Source organism: Limulus polyphemus, unplaced genomic scaffold, assembly GCF_000517525.1.
Source record: "Limulus polyphemus unplaced genomic scaffold, Limulus_polyphemus-2.1.2 Scaffold2279, whole genome shotgun sequence".
Classification (NCBI taxonomy): domain Eukaryota; kingdom Metazoa; phylum Arthropoda; class Merostomata; order Xiphosura; family Limulidae; genus Limulus; species Limulus polyphemus.
In genome coordinates, this window is record NW_013667889.1 from 151,870 (window position 1) to 174,606 (window position 22,737).

The 22,737-nt window shown below is 33.4% G+C and overlaps 1 protein-coding gene across 3 annotated transcripts in view; it reads right to left on the minus strand.

The window, feature by feature from the left end:
• LOC106466497 (neuron navigator 3-like) overlaps positions 1 to 18,182 on the minus strand; it is a 143,069-nt gene extending 124,887 nt beyond the window's left edge. For all 3 annotated transcript variants that reach the window (XM_022394525.1, XM_022394524.1, XM_022394523.1), the window contains exons 1-4: positions 17,977 to 18,182; positions 5,071 to 5,206; positions 3,102 to 3,292; positions 1,480 to 1,737 (exon numbers count right to left, since the gene is read on the minus strand). In XM_022394525.1, coding sequence (XP_022250233.1) covers positions 1,480 to 1,737; positions 3,102 to 3,159 — 316 coding nt within the window. In that variant the 5' untranslated portion in view covers positions 3,160 to 3,292; positions 5,071 to 5,206; positions 17,977 to 18,182. The remainder of the gene's footprint in view (positions 1 to 1,479; positions 1,738 to 3,101; positions 3,293 to 5,070; positions 5,207 to 17,976) is intronic.
• Positions 18,183 to 22,737: the final 4,555 nt, after the last annotated feature.

Consider the following 22,737-nt stretch of genomic DNA (forward strand, 5'->3'; position numbering starts at 1 on the left):
TAATATATTTATCTATTAATATAGTTAATATATTTGTCTATTAATATTCATTGCTGTTGCCATCTCATTGTTGGAATGAAAAGCACCATCTCTAGTTTTGACTATAGTTTTTTTTATTTGTTTCATTGTTTAGAAGTTTACGCAATATTACAATGGCTATTTGCACACAGCCGTGCCTAATTTTGAGCTGACAAACTATAGGGAAGATTGTTAGTCAACAGCACTCACCGCCAACTCCTTTGGCTAGTCTTGTCTGACCAAAAAATATGATTTTGCGGCCTGACCCATTGAGGAAAGACTAGTAACACATTGAATGTTCCTCAAGACTTCTTGTGTTCATACACAAGTTAACTCCTACACCGTTATTAGACAATGGATATTATAACAAAACCATCTGACTTCTGAATGACTTTGAGAAAATGATCCAACCAGTAGAAAAGAAAGTGAAACGACGAAAAATCGTTTCACCTTGATTGTTTTAATTTCATTTGTGAATATTTCCGGACTTCGTAAAACGTTTGTTTGTTGAGAAACAACATTAAAGTATATTTTGAAAAGAGGAGATACATAATTTAGTACTATTTTATATTTTGTATTATAATTATTGTAAGTAATAAAATCTGTGTTTGAGGTTTGTATATCTTAAATTAAACTTGATTGAATTGTTAGACGAAAAGGTCTGATAAACATTGAAAGAATCGACCTACATCTTAGCACAAAGTTACACAATAAGTGATCTGCGATCTGACCGTCGCAGGGACTCAAACTCCGGATTTTAAAATTGTAAGTCCGTAAATTTACCGCTGACCCACTGGGGACATCTACCTATCTAACTCAAGCAGAAATCTTTTCTTATACGTTGTCTACCTGCAAAGCAGCCGTTTGCTAAACACGCAAATAACCAGAGTTTTATACAAGTCGTTTATGTAAAAGCTAAGAGTAAAACTGATTTCCTCTTGGTGAATCAATACTTGTATATTAGTGTTTTTTTATTAGTTCCGAAATAAAAAGCGAAAACAGAACTGTTTAAAAAAAACAACTATTTCACATTGTACACCAATCTTAGCTATAAAAATATTCTTATTTATTTCAGAGCAATATCTACACAATTTTCGAACAAACAAACAAAAAATTAACATTCTGAAGACTTTGTTAAACGACTGCTCGATCGATACACTGACGATTTTGCAAAAAGAGATGTTTAGCATGTTCGAGTTAAGTATAGAAATTCAAAATATTCAATATTACATGCATATTTCGTTTCCAATGGAAACCAAAACGACTATAAACGTTCACGAAGTACGATTAAATAACACAGTTGACTGAAAAAGAAAGCCATCTTTGTTCCATAACGGTATATTTTGAAGTGCTTAAGCCAGGTCTCTTATACGATTTTTCTATACGTCATTGCATTGATCCAGAAATTTGCGAGTACATGATGATAATGTCTATCAACTAGACTAAAAGCACAGAACTTACTACAATTTGTTGGTTTTGCATTGTTACTTTTGCCTGTGGTATTCGAACTTCTCCCAAACGTTTTCTTGGCGAAGTTCTTCACGGCAATCTTGGGGCAATTAACCCCCGTAGAGTTGGAGCTATTAGTCGCCTCCCGTCTTTCGGGGGTTGTGCCAGACTTATTAGGTTCGCTACATAAGCTTGTTGATGAATCACTGCGTTCACTTCTTGCCGAGCTGAAGCCGCTACTGCTGCTTGTTCGCTTAGAAAATGCGCCACCTAGGAACAAAAGTAAACACTAAATCATAAAGTTTGTTTTATTTTGCTGTCGTTATTTCATGTACAGAATACTATTTTCATAACTATCAAAGTTTATACAGAATAAAAATCTGATGTTGTTTAAGGAAAAAAAATACTGTTCAGTTTACTCTAATATCTCAAAATGTTTTTATTTTTAAACCATTCATTATTTACTGTTCAAAATTTTATTCGATTTATAATTATACCAAAATTACCCAAAACCTTCAAAAATATTGTTAACCGTTTGCAACTCATGTAGCGTACATAAGTTTGGCGTACAACAGTTGGGCACAGCACAGATAGTCCATTGTGTAACTTTGTGCTTAACAACAAACAAACATATGTTTAATTCGTCTCAAATATATAAATTGCTCCTGAGTACGTTGTTCTTGCTACTTTTCAAATTTATCCAGACAACAGGCTTGAACTATTTTTGTACTTTTAAGTAGATATTTTCTCATCAGTAAAATAATAATTGATTAGCATTTTATTCACTTTTATGTTTTTCCAATTATTACGGCCTGGCATGACCTGGTGGTTAAGGCGCTCGACTCGCAATCTGCGGGTCGCGGGTTCGAATTCCTGTCACCGGACATGCTCATCCTTTCAGGCGTGGAGGCGTTATAATGTGAAGGTCAATCCCACTATTCGTTGGTAAAAGAGTAGCCCAAGAGTTGGCAGTGGGTGGGGTTGACTAGCTGTCTTCCCTCTAATCTGTTACTGAAAAATTAGGGTCGGCTAGCCTTTGAGTATCTTTGCGCGAAATTCAAAACAAACTCAATACAACTATCTCTGTCGACTTTTTTTTTTATCACCACTTAATATTTCCTATTCCAAAGTACAGAAAAAAAAAACTAAAGTAATATTCCTTATAAACTCATAGTTAATTCTGCTTACTTTAGTGTTATTGCACATCAAAATACAAACTGTACTTAAATAATTTTACAATTTAGTAGCAAAAGCCTCCTGCTTATGAGTTTGATTGTTTGTTGTTAAGCTCAAAGCTACATAACGGGCTATCTCTGTTCTGCCCACCACGGGTATCGAAACAGAGTTGCCAGGGGGGGGGGGGCGCACTGCTTAAGAGAGTTGAAAGAAATTTATATAAATAGAATGGTGTTTTCTTGATTCATACAATAATGAAGAAGATAATTCGTATTGTTTAAGTGGTTGAACATATGATTATGATCTATCTAGTGTTAAGAAGATGAATTTTTAAATGCATTATTATTTATATGAGAGTCGTAACTTTTAAAGTCATTTGTTTTGAATGTACAAGGGAAGTCAAGCTGATCATTTTCCATAAGGAAGCCTAATATAATTATTAGAATGAAATTACTTACCTTTAACTCTATCTCCAGGTTTTTCTTTGGAATTGAAAAATTTTAATTTATCTAACATGGAATTATTGTGGTAAGAGGAGTTCTTGTTTCCAGGAAAATGTACCACGCCTGGTGGATTACGTAAAGTAACCCCGGAACTGATTTTGACCGGAAGATGAGGTATTGATGATGTCGATGAAGCTGATGAAGGTCTGAAATATGATTTGAAAAAAAAAACAATGTTTTGACCATTTTATTTATCATCTATTTTTTGAACTACATGTAACCAAGAAAGTTGAAACTATCCGGAACCGTGATTACGAATCAACTCTATCTCTAAAAAGGCGGCAATAATTTTAATGTTATTTGTGTTTAGACACAAACAAACATGTAAACCGTTACTTTGTAGTCCTTACAAATTTGATTATGATCATAATAATATGAATCTATCGAAAAACGAAGACGTGTTCTCACGAACCATGTCATATCTTTGGAGGACTAACATCAAACCCCACAGTGGCACAGCGGTATGTCTGCGGACTTACAACGCTAGAATCCGGGTTCGATACCCGTGGTGGGCAGAGCACAGATAGCCCATTGTGTAGCTTTGTGCTTAACCACAAACAGACAAACAATTTCTTTTACTGCCTACACGGTTGTGAACAAAATATATTTATTCAAATTCAGTTCGTTAGTGTACTTCCTCTAATTTGTTTGCTTGAAAATATAAGCAGTTTTTCACATGAAATAGCGCTAAATGTTATAATGATACCATTCCTAACACAAAATGTCTAATGCATAATTCAATAAATTGAAAAACTCATTTTAAACTAAATTAATTTTCGTAAATTTCATTGAAAAACGAAATTAATTGTCAACTCACACATTAATATTTGAGTAGTTTCGAAGCAATTGTGTAACAGTTGAAACTGTTTGAAATATACCTTTCACAGGATTTCTCTGACAAATCTATTAATAAGTCGTGATTATAATGCAAGTCAATGTAATAAGTGTTTGTTTTTAATGTTAAAACTATGTGTTATTGAACGTTTTGGACCAGGTGTGGTCTAATCTTTCACGTGACGAGCTGCTAATCAAAGAGTCCAAGGTTGTAGATTTTAACTGTAAACACATTACAAAATAAACAGTTCAATAACGTTATTCGAGTCAGAGAGCCGGACAAAGTTCTTGTGGTTGTAGGTTCTGTTGACTGGCTACTTTTTGCGGAGCAGTTGTTCAAAATTAGGAACAGCTATACCTAAACCTTGAGGGTCTCTGACCTCGTTATTCTTCCCACGTCTCACAAATTCAAATTCCACAATAGAGTGAAAAAGGATGTGTTTGGTGTTTAGTACAACGTTCCACAATAGAGTGAAAAAGGATGTGTTTGGTGTTTAGTACAACGTTCCACAATAGAGTGAAAAAGGATGTGTTTGGTGTTTAGTACAACGTTCCACAATAGAGTGAAAAAGGATGTGTTTGGTATTTAGTACAACGTTCCACAATAGAGTGAAAAAGGATGTGTTTGGTGTTTAGTAAAACGTTCCAAAATAGAGTGAAAAAGGATGTGTTTGGTGTTTAGTACAAAGTTCCACTAAGAGTGAAAAAGGATGTGTTTGGTGTTTAGTACAAAGTTCCACAATAGAGTAGAAAAAGGATATATTTGGTGTTTAGTACAAAGTTCCACTAAGAGTGAAAAAGGATGTGTTTGGTGTTTAGTACAAAGTTCCACAATAGAGTGAAAAAGGATATGTTTGGTGTTTAGTACAAAGTTCCAAAATGGCCCATCTGCGTGTTGTCCGCCGATGGACAGTCCAAAAGGGAAAATAAACTTCTGAGTTGTTAAATGTGACATGATCTATAATTTCCATTTTATTTTGAAACTCAGACGACCAGAAAGTTAATGACATAATGATAAGCTAGAATGGTAATACAATATAAACATATAACAAATATGTAGAACGTCTAAATGGACGAAACGCTTCCTCACCTGGAGTGATTTCTGTCAGTACTGTTTCTATCTCGAGTAGCTACACCACTTCTTGGCTGTGGTATGAATGATCCATGAGGGGACCCAGACCTCGAACTGTCACCAGATGGCACCTTAGGGACAAGACTTCCGAGCGCTATTATTAAAAGAATAGTAAACAAATATAGTTCAGACTACATCAGAAATATTCTTCTTTATTTTCTCAATAACAACACAGAGAATTATATATCATATAAATGAAGTATTATATATTGGTTGAAGAACATTACTGACCATTCTGCCTCTCATTCTATTCTGTATGGCTTTCTTTATTACCATTTTAAATGATGTACTTAAAAACCAAGTAAGAACAAAAGTCATGGTCATTATATTTTATGTACAGAAGTTATGCAAAATGTACAAATTCCTTTAAAAAGTCACTAAACTTTCTTTACAGTTTGAACAGTCATTTTCTAAGATGATAATTATGTAGCTGGAATATAATGTTTATATTAATAAAAGTTGTAATACCAATAACAAAAACAATAAAAAAAATTAATCGGAACTCCATTGATAATTATCTACCTAAGCATCTGTATTTTGATTATTGAAACCCTTAACATATGTGAATAATAAAAAGCATAAAACTATGACAAGATGATACAAATATTTGGAGGAGTGTTCAGTTTTATAGAAGTTTCCCGGAATGAAATCGTCCCCGAAAGTTCTCCCTATTAGATAATTTTCAAGTGCGAATAACTTTTTTTGTGTGTGTGTGTGTGTGTAAAACGAGATGTCATACTGCACATTTTGTTGGATATGTGGGATAAAATCATTCTAATTGACATTAAATTCTTATAAATTCACCATTATTCCTTTGGTGGCATATTTACAGATGGCAATTTTACAACAAGTTGAAGTGAATCCTAAAATAGTGTGATTTTACTGAAGTAAATTTCCAAAGTATCTCGATAATGAAATATATCTGATCACTTTATATTTGAATCAAGAACGTCGAGAGCCAGCACGGACCCCGGGGCAAACATCCTCGCCGAGCTCCCTTTCTCTCTCATTTTCAAGAATTTATTAAAAAGAAGATCCTAAATTAGGACAGCAACGAGCTCATAAACCAGACAAAATCATAGCAGCAGCCGTTTTTACCTCACAGTATAGGCGTAAAAACATTAATAAGTAACAACAAATATCTTTTAAATCTATAAAGTAACAAATACATATTAATTATTATTTCAGTCGTTCTTAATGTATCAAGCGTCTATATACAAAGAAAAGCCAGAAACTTTGGTTTTTATCATTAAATGAAGATATAGCCTAAAGATGCTTTGCGGGCTTTACGGCATAATCAGGTTTCATTCGCCCGGGCCACTGGGCAGTTGTCCCCTTTGCCCCCCCCCCCCCCTGTCGGTGAGTCTGATTTGAATCTCGAAAAATGATTATTATACTAAGCCTAATGCAATATTAAAAATATCTTTTGGCCAACAGTTGAGACTTGATTTTCCTAATAATTTGAAACTTTGAATTTGAGCAAGATATGAATGAATTCTGGTGTATACCAGGGTAAGATTTTTATTTTTAACCTAATATGTTCATTTGTTAGTTCTAATTATTCGCACCAGCTATGATGAAAATATGGCGTTTTTACCAACTTTCAAAAATTCATTTATCAAATTATATTTATAAAAAAACAATAATAGTAAACTTTTAAAGAATAGTGTTAATAATGTCTTAGATTAATAGTTTCTGGTTACAAACACACGTCCAAACAATGGCGTGAAAGAGTCTGTCCGTTTCCATAGATGCCTGTTTTCAGGTATATCCCCATGTGACTATTTTAGTGATAAATGACAATGATTTCGTGGTTACTTAAGAGTGCACAAACCCAGATGTGTCTTAGTTCCTGTATGAGAACCAGACGCACCTTCAACCATCATTCCTGAACACTGCATAACCAGTGTTTCTAGCACAGATGCCTATGTGCGAAAGAAATAACGTAAAATTATGTACCTCCATTATTTATTATTCACGTCAGTTACAGCCTTCTGTGGTTTATCAGAAGAAAGTATCTCATGATCTGAGCTGTTTCTGATCGCAAAATATAATCTATACAATCGTGACAGGAGAGAAAAATCTGTGTATATTAATGCGTGTGAACCGAAATTGTGATTATGTTTCGTTCAGTGTTTCCTGATACTTTAATTTGTATTATGTTTTTATTTCACGAACTAAGGTTCGAAAATGTTACTTAGCCCTGTTTGATGTCAAAGGAACAAAACGCTTTAGTTCCAAGGAAGGTGTGCGACAACACGTTGTATTTAAAGCTGACTTACACCTTTCGTCTTCCTCACAGTTTACATATTTTACCCATGTATCGCAGTATACACGTCTTGTTCTCGTATACTAACATATACAGTTTATCCATATTCAACAACTTCGACACCTTACTCCAACGCTGTAGTAAACTTTAATTTCAATATTCCACTGGACGCTTGATAGATTAACCTTTTTACTGAACTGTTCTTCCTTCACTGCTATGTTTGTCGATGAGGAAGAAGTTATGTCACTTTAAACAAAATCCACATAAGAATGAAACACTTATAACAAGTTTTATGTGTTTCAATTAGAAAGCAGTTTATCTATTATAACGGTGTTCAGTTTTTGTCTGTCCTGTAAACGTGCTTGCGCGCGCACTTTATTTTCACGGATGTAAACAGAAGATAGATGTAAATATACTTTAGTAGACATTTTGTACAACAAACTAAAAGCTTATTAATTTCTTTTTTAAAAAGGCTAACGTTAGGTCGTGTATTAAAATTATAAGTTTATTTATTGATAGTATTAAATAATGTAAAGTTTAGCCGTAAAAAAACTAATGCAAAAAACGTACACAAGTTACAGTGTTAATTTATTGAATATAGGCCTTACGTAATAAAGGCTTAACTATTGTTAGGCCTAAGATATTTGAACTAACAGATTTCGGTGTCTGCGATTAAAATTCTTTTTTATTGTTCTAGAAATCCTGTAATTAAAGAAGCACTGTTGCAATAAAGATACTAATTTGACAGCAAATGTTTTGCGGGTCTCTGCTAGTTCATTATATTATCTATCTATTTATTTAATGATACCAGAACCAAGCATTTGAGGTCAATTAAAATATACTATTAACCTTATAGCTGGCAAAATTTGTTGTTCATAGAAAATTCTTTAACGCTATACAACAGTATTTTACGTTGTTTCATTTAATTCAGTTTGATGTAAAGAAGTTTGAGAGTGTCAATTGAAATTTTGACGCCATTAAGTAATGACCAATTTAATGTACGTACAATAATCTATTTTCCATGTTCGTTTTGTACTAATTCACAATGATATATTTAAAATTCAATATTTGAAGGGTTAACCCGCATTGTTGGACAGATCATTGTAGAAGGAAACTGTTACAACAGATTTATTTTATTGTTGTTTCCTTATCATATTATGCCCTTGAAATAACTAAAAATACAAATTCCACTTATCAAGACGTCCTGTTCTAAGATGATAAGAGTAGAATGCTAAAGTTAATTCAGTATTCGAAAACAAAATTCATGGTAATTCGGACAGGCCGTTATATGGCATCAGATGCATAAAATGTTCAAATGTGGAGTAATTCCCTTATATGGATTATAACTGCCTTTTTCTTCTTCTAATTTTTTCACATTGTTACTGTGTTTGTTGATCGTGACAAAGTAACGGATGGCACGTGTGAAAGTAAACATTAGAGTGTCCATAACACGCGGATTGACCGTTATAAAATTCAAAGGAAAGTGATGACAAATAATTGAACATTCACATCCACGTGGACGGACTATCGTATAAAAACAAGTAGTATCCAGACAAATGCACGAACGTACGAAGGTTATTGAAAGCAGTAGCAAACTGCATATGCAATGATAAAGCATGAAATATGTGAAGTGTTCCAAATAGGTAAAAAAGAAAAATAACGTAACTAAGCGTGTATATCCCTTAACTTTTGTAAATATTTATAAAAAAACAACAACAGAAGTACTATTAGCATGCTTCCGGTAAAAAACATGTATTTGAACTTCAAAACATATTGTAGCACACGAAGAAAATATTTTCTTTGATCTATATTATATAGATTTCCAAGTTCACTTCTACAGAGCGGTCAAGACTCTCTGGCCAAGTTGGAAGAAGATTTAGCTTATTTTACATGCTCGAAATACTGGTCATTCACATAACACCGACAGACTGATTAAGTTTGAATCTAGTTTCTGGCTTCACAGACCAATTACTTGAGAGTAGTTGTTCGGGCAATAAAAACTGTTAAGAAGGGTAGAAGATTGTGAATGTATCTGACACCCACCCACGCACCCCCTGTTCTTCTGCGTAATTCCAGCCCTGATACATAAATATGAATCTTTTCATTATATATGGAGACTTCCTGTTTTTCAGTATACAAAACAAGGGCACACAACTATTAATGGTTTTGTTCTGTTGTAGGAACAACTTTCATAAGGTAAAAGACAATGGTAGATTTCGCAGTCACGTGCTAGCTGTTAGTTCAGCTTTATTCATGGCCAGTTTACTAGAAAATGTACTTTGTATTGTGATATAGCAATTTTGCATGATTTACTATTTTCATTTATTAAAATGAAGGACAAAACCACAATACTAGCACACAAATGAATAAATTGTACTATTTCCCCTCCGTAACATTTTTAATCACGTACAACGCACGTTCCGCCAACGCCGAATAGTAATTAACAAGTCTTGTAAAGGGTGGATTTTCCACACAGCTAAGATTAAAGAGAAGGCAGATTCCCACGACCTATAGAACGTGCTTCTGCAGTTAATTACACAAAAATCACCCATCTGATCTTTACGTGTGCACGCTGCTGTAACGCCTGTTTTCGCTAATCTTGTTGATAAAGGTGCTTGATCAGCTTTCCTATTATGTCTTCTGGATACGGTTTATTAGGCCAAACTTTCCTAACAGATAGACATTTATGTGTAACAAATCAGTAATTATCACATTAAAGTTCATTCAGGAATACAAAAAGAAAGAAAGAACGGATTTTTTTAAATCTTGCAATGAATAAAGTATGTGCTGCAGTAAGGTATTTTGGAGAATACTAACGGTATGCCGTGCAACACGAGACGAAAACGTTTACATTAACCTCTGATCAAAGACGTAAATAATATCTTTAAACAATGTATATCTTTCTGTAACCGTAAAAATTTAGTGAACAAAAAGAATAGTCAAGAAAAATCCAACATGAAGCTAAGTAACTCATCTCAAATATTGTTCTTTCTCTGTACATATATATATCTAAATCTATAATTGTAACTAATTATGATTTAACAAGAGCTTTAATATTTGTTTAACTTGTTAGCTTCTGCTTTAGTTATGTTTACTGAAACAATGTGTACACAACAGGCGACGTCAACACACTGTGATATATTTTCTGATAGAAACAAAGGTACGTCTTGATGTGTCTAAAATATATTTGGAAGAACGTCATTGAATTAATTAATTCACACACTCAAACAAAGAACTAAGTGAATTTGAAATACAACATGAGGTCGAAGTACCCGGATGTTAAAGAATAAGGGAATTGCATCAAAGGGTTAAATGATACGTTTCACATTTTATATTTGCTACAAATAACAAGCCTGTATATAGTGTTGAATACAATATGAGCAAGTTATCAAGACAAAATGCATGCAAAATTATAAAAGCAGTTATTGTTAAGATGTGTTTATTAAAACTAAGTCACTGAAGGTTCTGAGGCATTTGGCAAAAAAAACATTTTTATTACATGGTTCTCGAGCGAGATTTTCTACCTTTGAGCGTGATTTGATGTCTGGCTGTAACGTGTATTTGAAACACGTATTGAACAGACATCTTGCATGCTTTTACTTCTATGAGAACAGACATCTTGCATGCTTTTACTTCTATGGGATAGCAGAGTGCAAATTGATAAATATTTCAAATGTAAGTACAAATATGCGGTTAATTTCACATAAAAATATATCAAATCGAAATTGCACCGATATCAATTTAATCAGTTTATTACCGTGTTAAGAAAATGAAAGTAAAAAATATTAACATACACGGAAAACAAAAGACAGCGTAGGCTTAATGTACCTTCTACGTTTGATAAATTTTATAAACGAATAATTGTTGATTGTGTATTTAAATATCTGGAGATGACGCTTCTTGTGTGGATAGTCACAACTTGTACTGAAATCGAGAATGACAAACTACTGTAAAAATTTCATAATTCTATTCACGAAATGAACCTGTTAGATGTCATGCATTTTACTACCTTTATTTAAAGTAAATATAAAGTTCTGCTGGTTCCATGCACAGCTCATATTACGCCCTATGCCAATACAACATACCAGTCGAAAAGAATTTGGAACATGTTTGTAAATTACAATAACTATTACAGTAACGAAAGTGTCTGTAGTAAACGATAAGACTTTCTGGGATTTTGACAAATATTAATGACATTTGTCGCGTGGTTTGTTTGAAACTGGTGAGCGCGAGGCTTATTTAAATCATCACGGGTCTCTTTTGAAAAGTATTTGTTCATATGATTAAAAAAAAACAACAGAAAATGTAATAGGGAGTGCTCTATTACCCTAATTTCAGCATACCGATTGTAATAGGGAGTGCTCTATTACCCTAATTTCAGCATACCGATCCTACACAATAATTTATTTGAAAAGTCACTAAAGGGCCTTATAACTTGGAATTCCGAAGAATATCTACATAAGTATGTGCCGAAACCCTAAAAAATAATTACTTTTTTTAAAATACTCACAACCTTAATTGTCCAAAAATTACTTTGACATTTCTCCAAACAGACAGCTGTCATGAGTATGTTCGGTTTTATTGCAAAGTACTTTTTTCTTGCATTCCTGTACGATTCTTGTTTACAAGAGGGATTGTTTATAAAGAATCTACGTGGAAAACAGCAACTACATAAACAATTTTGTATTAAATGATTGTTTCAAGTAAATCGCCTCCCCACCGGTGGATCAGCGTTAAGTCTGAGGGCTTATAACGCTAAAAATCAGGGTTCTATGTCTGCGGTGTACACTACAAATAGCCAAACAAGTTAAATAAATCCGTGCAGCCAATCCCGAAAGCTCTCATAGTTCTCTAGATTCCCCATTTTCAGGCCCAATTATGAACATTTTAAGATTTCAACGTCAATATATATGTGAACGACTACTGTCAATCTTCATGTAAAACCTTGAATTCAGTTATGAGAACTCCTGAAATCCTCTGTTCCCTGGTTTTTGAGACTCCATAACAGATGTTACGATCTTGTTATTGTTTATATGAATGTTACTATGGTAGTCAAGGGCCTACATGCACATTTAAAGTCGTTTTGCCAAGAAGTGTGAGAAGAGTTTAAAATCAAGTGTATATATATGAAAATTTTGAGCGTATTTAATATACATATTATTCAAAGCATCACCAGGTATAAATTATTGTTTGTATTTATTCTGGTTTTTGGTTGGTTACTAGCGCTTTCGCAGCTTTAAAACTGCTTTTCAGACAAAGGCGCTCTTCTAACAGTGTTAGATGTACAAGAGGCAGTCTAACTTTTGAACTTTTTAATATTAAAAGGTAATCCTGGGATATATGCAGTCATATACCTCAGGGTTACAGGTTAATAAAGAAGAGTCTAAGTCTTTGATTGCCTCCTGTATATATATATATATATATATATATAATTAAGAATTACGAAATGTTTGTTTTTTCTTTTAGAATTTTCGTGCAAAGCTACAAAAGGACTTTCTGCACATTAGATACATGATAAAACTAAACAGGTTTAATTGATTATGTGTGTGTAACTAAAAACATGTCAATTTGAATTATAATAGGTATTTGTACCATATTATTCAACTGACTTAAATATACGTACTTCACCCATTAAAATTGTCCCTTTGCTCGGATTTAGTCTGTAGCTACATTGTTAGATGTAATCTCAGCAATAGTTTTCCTCAAGCCATTTCATTGGTTGCTCACTTTTGATATTACTCTGAAAACACAACAACAACAAAACAAAACGTAATGTTGAGAAACAACCACAGAGAATAACTGAAACAACAATTTGATGTAACACATGTAAGCTCTCGTGCAGACTAAAATATCTCAAAAGCATCAAGATTTAAGCAACATCTAGCGCAAAGATAGATTGATTATTCAGAGAAGTAGTGAAAATAGTGTCAGGACTATGAGAGAATAAGCACGCTTTCAAACAATGAACTCTTTCTCTGTGGCAGCTCCACTAACTGATATTGTCTAAAATGTCTAGTACAAGTTTCTTAATAAACCTCACTCTATATCACTAATTCACTGACAGTGAAACGAACACATGTAGGAACAAAGCTGTGATTTACTTTTATATAAATATATAAGTTATTTCACAAGACCGTGTTCTCTATATGAAAAAAACTTTCCCATCTAAATTATCTGAGAGAAGTTTTAGGCTTAGTAACTTCCTAAGGTGAATGGAATATAAAGTATATGCAATTATTTTAAAGATAGGTGAACTAGAACAGCTTGAAAATATCAAATTCAAGAAATTTAAAATAGGATTTCTCTCTGAATTTTGATTTTACCATATTTTAGACTTCAGTTTGTCCAATATAAGCAATCATACATCAAGCCGAATTGGTACTGATGCGTGTTAGTACGTAAGGTTAAAAAATACAGCATTTAGAAATAGTCAAGGAGATGTTTTATTTTGCATTCTGCATGTAGTTGTGTATACCATTACTAAGTAGGTTGAGCTGTAGTTATCTGTAGTTCGCTACAACTAATGATGTTAGCACTGCACGTTCTTTACACGTGCAGCTTATACAAAGCAAGAATCATAATCACCGTTAACGACAGACATATTACGTGCAGAGTCACAGGATGGACAATATTTAAAAAGGTTCACCAGAACGAGTATTAGTTTGCAAAAAAACAACAACAAAATACCCACAACTGCCAATGTTTCATTGAGGATTTAAAAACAAAGTTTACCCTCCCTCCCACTAATAAACAACACAGGCATCATTTCTAGTTCAGCCAAAAATTGTATATAAGCAGCTGCGTTTTTGAGCTTCATAAACAAAATTAATTCAAACTATATTAATCTGAAAATATATATTTAAGCCTGTTGGCTTGGTATGAAAAACAAACTCATATTCAGACACTATAATCTGTCGACTGACACACAAGTAAACATCTTTCACATAGTAAACCAGTAATCCTTCTGAAATAGGAAACGCCAATATCTTCCCGCGGTAATTCTCAAGATCCTAAGTATCTTACTCTTTTATATAGTTACAACAGAACAGTAAAAAGGAGTATAATGCTCAATGGGTAGGATGTTAGGCTTCTTCTCCAGTGGTTCCGGATCTCATTCTCTTGTGAAAAACCATACACATGCTCAAGAACGGTTATTGGCCTGTTGTTGTCGACAGCCTTACCTGCCAAGGACCTTATCATTAAAATTACGTAACCTGCCGCCAGAGCGAAGTTTCAGAAAAGTACAAGGGGTTCATTAGACGGGAATCGAAGTTTAATGATGAACAAAAGGACGACAGCAACAATAACGAACATTTGACACGTAAATGTTCAGTAACAAACATTTAAGTGTTATGAAAAAACAAACGGAAATAGAACATCTACAGCAAGTCAAAGGCTTATCCAGGGGATGTAGTAAATGTAAAACTTACTGATAGCCCGTAGAAATTGTTAGTCAAACAAACAAAAAGATATACTGTTTTATAATTATATTACAGGTTTTTCTTGTATTTTCATCATTATTTTATCAAAGGTCAGAGGTGTCGCTAGGCATTGGCACATGGGGCCCGTGCCCTGATTCTATTTGAAGGTGCCCCGAATCTCCAGTTGGTGTCTTGAAAAATCAGAACAGAAAACCATGATCAATATCATACTGAAACACCAAAAATTTCCACGCCTATGGGCCCGAGCCCCGAAACATTTAAGCACCCAGCGACGCCTCTATTAAAGGTAAAAAGAAAATAAGTCTGAACTATCAACATCAAATAGTTGGTCCACTATATGATACCGAATAGTAAATTTGGCACAATGCCACAATATTATTCACATACTTAAACTGAATTCAGTTACTAAATAGTGAATTAAAAAGGACTTAAAATTTTAAAACTCCATAGATATTATAACTAACCATAGTTCTATTTCTAATATTTGTAAGAAATTAAATAATTTCTTGCCTAACAATTACCAACTGTACAACTCAATATCATTAAATGGAGGTACTAGTGATGCGTAAACTGGCACATTGAAGACACTGTTTTTACGTAATATTAAATATATTTGAACTGCCTTGTAGGTAGAGTGACATTGTTTGAATTCCACTATAATTATTATTCCCCTCGATACCAGCGATAAATATTTCAAATTAAGATGCTAATCACTTTAGAATATAGACTACGAAAAGAAAGATTAGGCTTAAATGAGCAGGTGCTGGAGAAGTAAAGTATCAGTGACCAAAAATATACACGTCTAGATTTAAGAAGCTTTAGCATAAGAATAGATTACTGACTGAACAAAATGTTGATTTCGAACAACTGCGGTACTTCGAAATAAGCAGCAGATTTTAGTCCTAGAACACCATTTTGTTTTATAGTTTTCACTAATGTTGTATAGCAAGTAGACATAGCTCCTGTGCCAGAGAAGGTAACCAACCTACCAATACGATTGTTAGCGATGCACACAGTCTGCACAAAATGTATTTGGCGTGCCAATAATTCAATAAAAAAATTATAATATAATCTCGAATAACCACAACATTACTAAAACGCTAACACGAAGAAGCAGAAATGGAATATCTGCTTTTCAGTTTTAATTTCTCTAAAAAAAATATTTTTGGAATTTCTCAGCATCCTAAGTGGCAATATGTTTTGAAATACTAAAATTATACTTGCCGGTTAAGCTTCATTCATGAGTTGATTACACAGTTCAAACATCATGTCTTGAAACTCACATAGGCAATTACTCATGTTGAAAGCAGTCTCAGGCCTAGCTCCTCTTGTCATCCAGCTCAACTTACCAGGTCTAATGTGTTAAACCACTAGTCTCCTTTCAACGTATTTAAGACAATCATCTATTCGAAGTAGTTAAAAGGTGTCAATGCAAGATACCACACTCACTACGCAAATAGGCCCAGGTAAAAAAAAATGTGGTGTGTGTTGCCTATAACGCGCACATCCACCTACCCACCAACTGTTATCAATAGTTTGAACACCTGCCCATGAGAAAAATATGTACGAGATAACAAAGTATTACTGAGTTAACTGACCGTTTCAAAGTACATTCTGTTGTTCTGACATAGGTTCGAAAAAAACACAAGCCAATAGTCATGGCTAGAAAGATGCAAAAAGTAACTCAGGTTTTTGAAATTAAGTTCATTAAAGTATTTGCATACCCGTCTGTTTATTTGATTTCATTTTATAATAGTCGATATTTAATTTAAATGTATAGTTTTACGTTTTAACATTTTGTATAAAAATTATTTTATTTATTTTAAGTTCGAGCCAGTTCTGGAACTTATTTGGAGATTTTTATAAAATACCAAAACCTTTCTATCTACGTCGTTCTATGATACAAAAGAGTAATTTGCTGCTTGTTTTGGATTGATTCTTTGCAGAACATTTCCGGAATCTGCTGTATTGTTGAAACATTTGACTAACTGTCAGTTATCAGTATATCCAACTACCATAAAAGAAAAAGTTTCATATTTTACCTTATCATAACGTAAAAACTTTTTTGGGCTCTATTTTACAACTATTACAGGCAAGATGAAACGGTGCATGTAAATATAGTGCCTTTTCTTTACAAGTGTGCTGATTTTTACATTATACAAGTTATTCGATGAATACGTTACAATTCATTAGTGAAACTCAAAACACAGATAATTCTAATACAAACTGTGCATCAGTGGTATAGCAAACTGTTTAAAATTTAAAATAAGAGTATTATAAACCTGTAAGTAATTTAAAAGACCTGCTAGACATCATGTACGATCAGGTATATCAACTCTAAAGAAAATTCAAACGATTTCGGTTCTAAGCATAACTGACATTTTTAATAAAACAAAAACCATCAACAATAAGCAACAATAAAGTGTATTTTATGGTATGCGATATTTTCAACCTGAATGGTACTTTACGGTACACATAGATTAAACGACTTTCATTAACCTTGAAACTACTGACTTTTATACCGTTCACTTCCGGCGGGGTCTAAAAATATTGCATCATATTGAGTAAGTTTATGTTTTGATGGTACTTTAGTTTCATTTTTTGTGTGTTTCATGTGTTATTACGGACCCTGAAGCCAGTCAAAGTCACATACATAAAAACAATATGATACATAGATAGTTTAGAAAATGCGTCAAAAAAGCTGATGGCGGGGTTAATATGGATCCATTCGGTAATTGTAGGTAAAGCAGCTTGTTAGTGAGAAAAGCTATATATTTCAAAATACATTTATCTGTGTGTTCTTCATTAAATTATCATTTGTTTATACAAATAATAAACATCTTTACATATGAACAAACAAGACTTTTAAAAATTATTATAGCTTACAATTTGCATTGCAACACGTATCCATATGATAATCACCTTGGAGATTTACGAGAGGTGAAAGTAACTCTACACACATGTAAGTTATGCTATTTTTAACAGTATGATACGTTTCCAAGGAAAAATCTATTTATTCGTTAACAAACACGAACTTCTAATACATCTTATACCTTATGAATTATGCCGGTAGATAATATACATTCACAAACAAAAGGCACATTACGTTCGTTTCTAGTACTATAAAGAACTGGAACTGAATGAGACACTCACCTTAAGTAAGGTTTGCATTTGAGGTCACACAGTGCACTTAGGTTTTAGCCACGTTTTATTTGGACAGTGTCTTTTAGGCCAACAATTAGTTATCAGTAACTAAGAATTCGTATAAGTTTCGCTAGAACTTAATTATATCTAACATCTGGCAGTTGACACCAGAGATAACTTTATATTAGGATCGACGCTGACAACAGGCAACCGTGTGGTACACAAATTCTGCTGGCTGCGCGAGGCAAGCACTCATTGAATCATGTAGATCACATGTGTCTCTGTTTAGATTCCCAGCATCCCTTGCGTCCTTTGACTTCTGTGACTCATACGTAAGCATTTCGCACGCACTAAAACAGTTTAGGCAGTGTATGCAGTATCATGACATACTATAACACATTCTACTTTGCTTTCACCCATAAGTATTTGGAATATTTCAATGTTGCTTTGTTGTAATACGTAGTCCATGAATTTGTTCAAGATGCTTGGACAACATAAAGGAACAACGATTTGTTTGTTTATATTTAAGCACAAAGCTACACAATGGGCTATCTGTGCTCTGCCCACCACGGGTATCGAAACCCGGATTCTGGCGTTGTAAGTCCGCAGACATACCGCTGTGCCACTGGGGGCAAGAACAATGAACACCATTTCATGCTAAACGGGAGTAAGAACTCTGTAATCTGTTGCTTTATTTATCATTAACCATATAAACAATTCTGTAGCTCAGTATACCAACAACGTTTAGAAAAAATCAAGCATACTCTTGAATAAACTGTTAATAATAAATAGACTGAAGAACAGAGATAGATCAATCAAGAAACAAGTTGTCATAAAAAATAATTTTTAGTTTCTTAAATTACTTCATGCATACTTAAGTGATTAATATGAGTAATTTAGGCCCGGCATGGCCAGGTGGTTAAGACGCCCGACTCGCAATCTGAGGGTCGCGGGTTCGAATCCCCGCCACACACCAAACATGCTCGCCCTTTCAGCCGTGGGTGCGTTATAATGTGACGATCAATCCCACTATTCGTTGGTAAAAGAGTAGCCCAAGAGTTGGCGGTGGGTGGTGATGACTAGCTGCCTTCCCTCTAGTCTTACACTGCTAAATTAGGGACGGTTAGCGCAGATAGCCCTAGTGTAGCTTTGCACGAAATTCAAAACAAACAAAGAAACTTGAGTAATTTAGAACTTATTCTTTTTGCGTAAAGCGAAATTAATCAAACACAATATCATAAAAAAATTACCAGTTTCAAGATACGGTGAAAAATAAAGTAAAACATGTATCATAGGAACAAAGAAACTCCGAGTGGATGGATGGTGGAACAAGGCAAGAGTTGTGGATAAGGAAAAGTGCCAAAGACATTTCCTTTATTTCTTAAATCTATTATTCTCTTTCAAAGCCATTCGTATTTTGAAAGGCAAAGCTAACTACAACCTAACTTCTAACACATTCTATAGTATTTGAAAACAACTGTCGCGTATCTGGTATGATGGCTGGGGTTCGGATCCGCATTTCTGTACCATAACAACGATGTTTAGCTATCTTAATATCGTAAATCTGATATCATGGCTGGGGCATAATTTCGCATTTCTGTAGCATAACGATGTACAACCATCTTAAATATAGTAAACTACATTTCTGTATACCATAACGATGTCCAAGTACTTTAAACGTTGTACATCTGGTACAATGGCTGGAATTTGACGTCCAATCACCTTTACTCATATTAGTCATTTCAAAAGAAGGTTAAGGATTTTGTTAAATTGCAGACTGATAATACTGCGTTTATTACATAACCTGCTTTTTGAAGTTGATATTTTTTGTGTGCTTAATATGCCACATAAGGCAAGTTTCTATATTTGATACCCTTTTAGTAGAAACGAAACAAGGCAAGTTAAGTCCCATGTATTGATTTATGTTTGTTTTTTGTTGTTAAACACAAAGCTAAACAATTAATTTATCTGTGCTCTGTCCACCACGGGTATCGTAACCCAGTGTTTAGTGTTATAAGCCCTCAGACTTTCCGCTGAGTCACCGGGAGCATTAATCTGTGATCTACGTATGTAATACCGTTAAATGTATATAAACTATTTGTCTCCTTTCAATTAGAACTTTCCTTAAGTTTCTGTAATATATCCGATTAAGGAGGTTAATACACACTAAATGTAATACATCCGATTAAGAGGGTTAATACACACTAAATTTAGTCAAACCGATTATGTTTGGTCCGTGATTTTTTTTTTTTGTATAATAAATTGTATGCATTGTTAATGCGTATTACAAATGATTAATATTAACTTCCGATCAGAATAAGCTAAGCATTTATAACCAAACTAAAAATCAACCTGGCAATCAGTATAGCTAATCAAATATATTGTTATTCGGTTCTAACTTATAAAGATTAGAAGACATTTTTGGGTACTTTCTCTCTTAACGATATCTTCGGCCGTAATCCTAGTAATATTTCAAAAAGCTCAGCAAGCTTAAGAGATTTATTTAATCCTAAATACACATATTAAACTAACAATGCAAAACAATCTCTATAATAAACGTATAATAATAAAAAATAAAATTATTAAATAATGTTATTAGATATATTAAATAGTATAACTAATAATGTAAATTAAAGTAACAATAATATATCTCATTTAGAGGACATAAAAACACTAGCTGGTGGCATGAACTACTGTCATATAAGTAAATGTCTTAGAAAAATGTCGTCTACTATAATATGCCCGATTTTTTCCAAATCTTGATTGCCTGTTTGTGGTTAAGCACAAAGCTACACAATGGGTTACATATGCTCTGCTCACCACGGATATTGAAACCAGGTTTCTAGCGGTATAAGTCCGCAGACAATGCAGCTGTGTTACGTCTTTTGACCAATGAAAACTCATTAAGTTTCTTGTACTGTCTAACGTTAAACGATATAGTGACATGTGCGACAAATTTATTGTTTACTAATGATACAAATATTTGTTTTGATAAATAATTTAATTACATGGTAATTGTGAGTATGTATGTAAGGAAATGTACAGACTACATTTGAAATAATTCAGTAAAAATACAATAATAACCATTTACATTGAAATCAGTGCTACACGATATAGGAGAAGTGGCAAAAAACTTTTGTTTACTGTTTCCAGGGCACATTCTCATTTTAGAATAATGTTTTATGAACTCAATACTAAACTTTAACTTCGGAGAAGTCAAATGTTCTTTTATGAGTTACTTCTTACTTTATCGGATCTTAGCACACTATTTTAAATATTTTATTAAAGGTAATCCCTGGTGTAGTCACATAAAATGACGAAGATGATGTCACGTTTTCGCAATGACTTGTTTTATTGCATCTGAACTGGAATGGAGAGTATGAGGGAAGGAAAACTGCCGAGTTATCCCTCAAAACGAACCACACATCCACCCACCACCCATTCCTCTGTTTATTGACTGTTTATTGCATTTTACGAACTTCTCTTCACTCAAATCAAAGCCGCAATCCTGATAACATTTAAAGACAGTTTTAGGCCACCATTAGTAGATTTATTACTGTTACTTTGCTAGATGCAATCTCATGCGAAACACAAATAATGTTTTCTATCTTAAACTCCGATGCTTTAATACCAACTTCAACCTCAAATAATGCTCATGCAACCGAGTGTACGTTTCGTAATCTGTAGATTACAAATTTAAGAATTATGACATGGTTACTCCTATTTCTACGCATGACTTTCATCTACTCATTTTATAATATAAAAATAGGCCTAATATTTATAATAAAAATTACTTAAGCTGCAGATATTTTTTTCATTCCTCTTAATTTGTCCGTTTCAAATTCATTTCATAGGTGTACAATTACAGTATTTCAGATATAAATGTTGCCACCTTCAAATCACTCTTAACGAGACAAAATATACATTTCAAACACTATTTTTACACACCTCTAATTTGAAATCAGAAATGAACAAATCTAAAACAGTGTGAAACAAATCTGCAGTTTACGTGACTTTTATTTGAAATGTTAGGTTTATTGGTTTCCAATACTTCGCTAGTTTTTGGCGTTGAAACCGTAAAGTATAGTTTATCCTTGACGAACACGTTGTCTAACAATCACAAGTCCAATACAATTAAAGTTTATGACAAAGTCTGGTGGCAAATGTGAATGTTTAAACCAGTATGACACTTTTGATAAGAAATACGGTGAAAACTATGCAGATATATGGTAAACGTGCAGGATTAAAGAAAGCTATTTAAATAATTGCCATAGAAGAGTTATACGAAATTTTCCTTTTATTTAGTCAAGAAAAAGATAATTGAGGAAAAGCGTTATCCATACTGAACATTCAGTGAACTATGGCGGTTTTTAATATTCTTACACCAAAATTCGAATGACGATACTGTACAACTTTACCGTTTTTTAAGCCTTTTCTTTGCATTTGAAATTTTAGTTGCTAATATATTTCAAAATCATAGTGATTATTATAAAGTCAGCCAAGTTGTATTTTCAGAAAATAAAAATAAAAAGCACTTACAAACAAGGTTAACCTCACATCTACTCCACTGTTTTTTGAGGATACGTGTATGTGTACATATACACATAGAAAAAGAAAATAATAAAAGACAGTAAAAGTGGACGTGACAGGGTTTCTACTCATGTCTAACTTGAAACAGACAAGATAAAGACAACCTGGCTTATAGTTTCACGAAGCCCTTGTATACTAGCCAACCAATTTTAAAGATATTGTTACGTCTCCGTTCGTTAG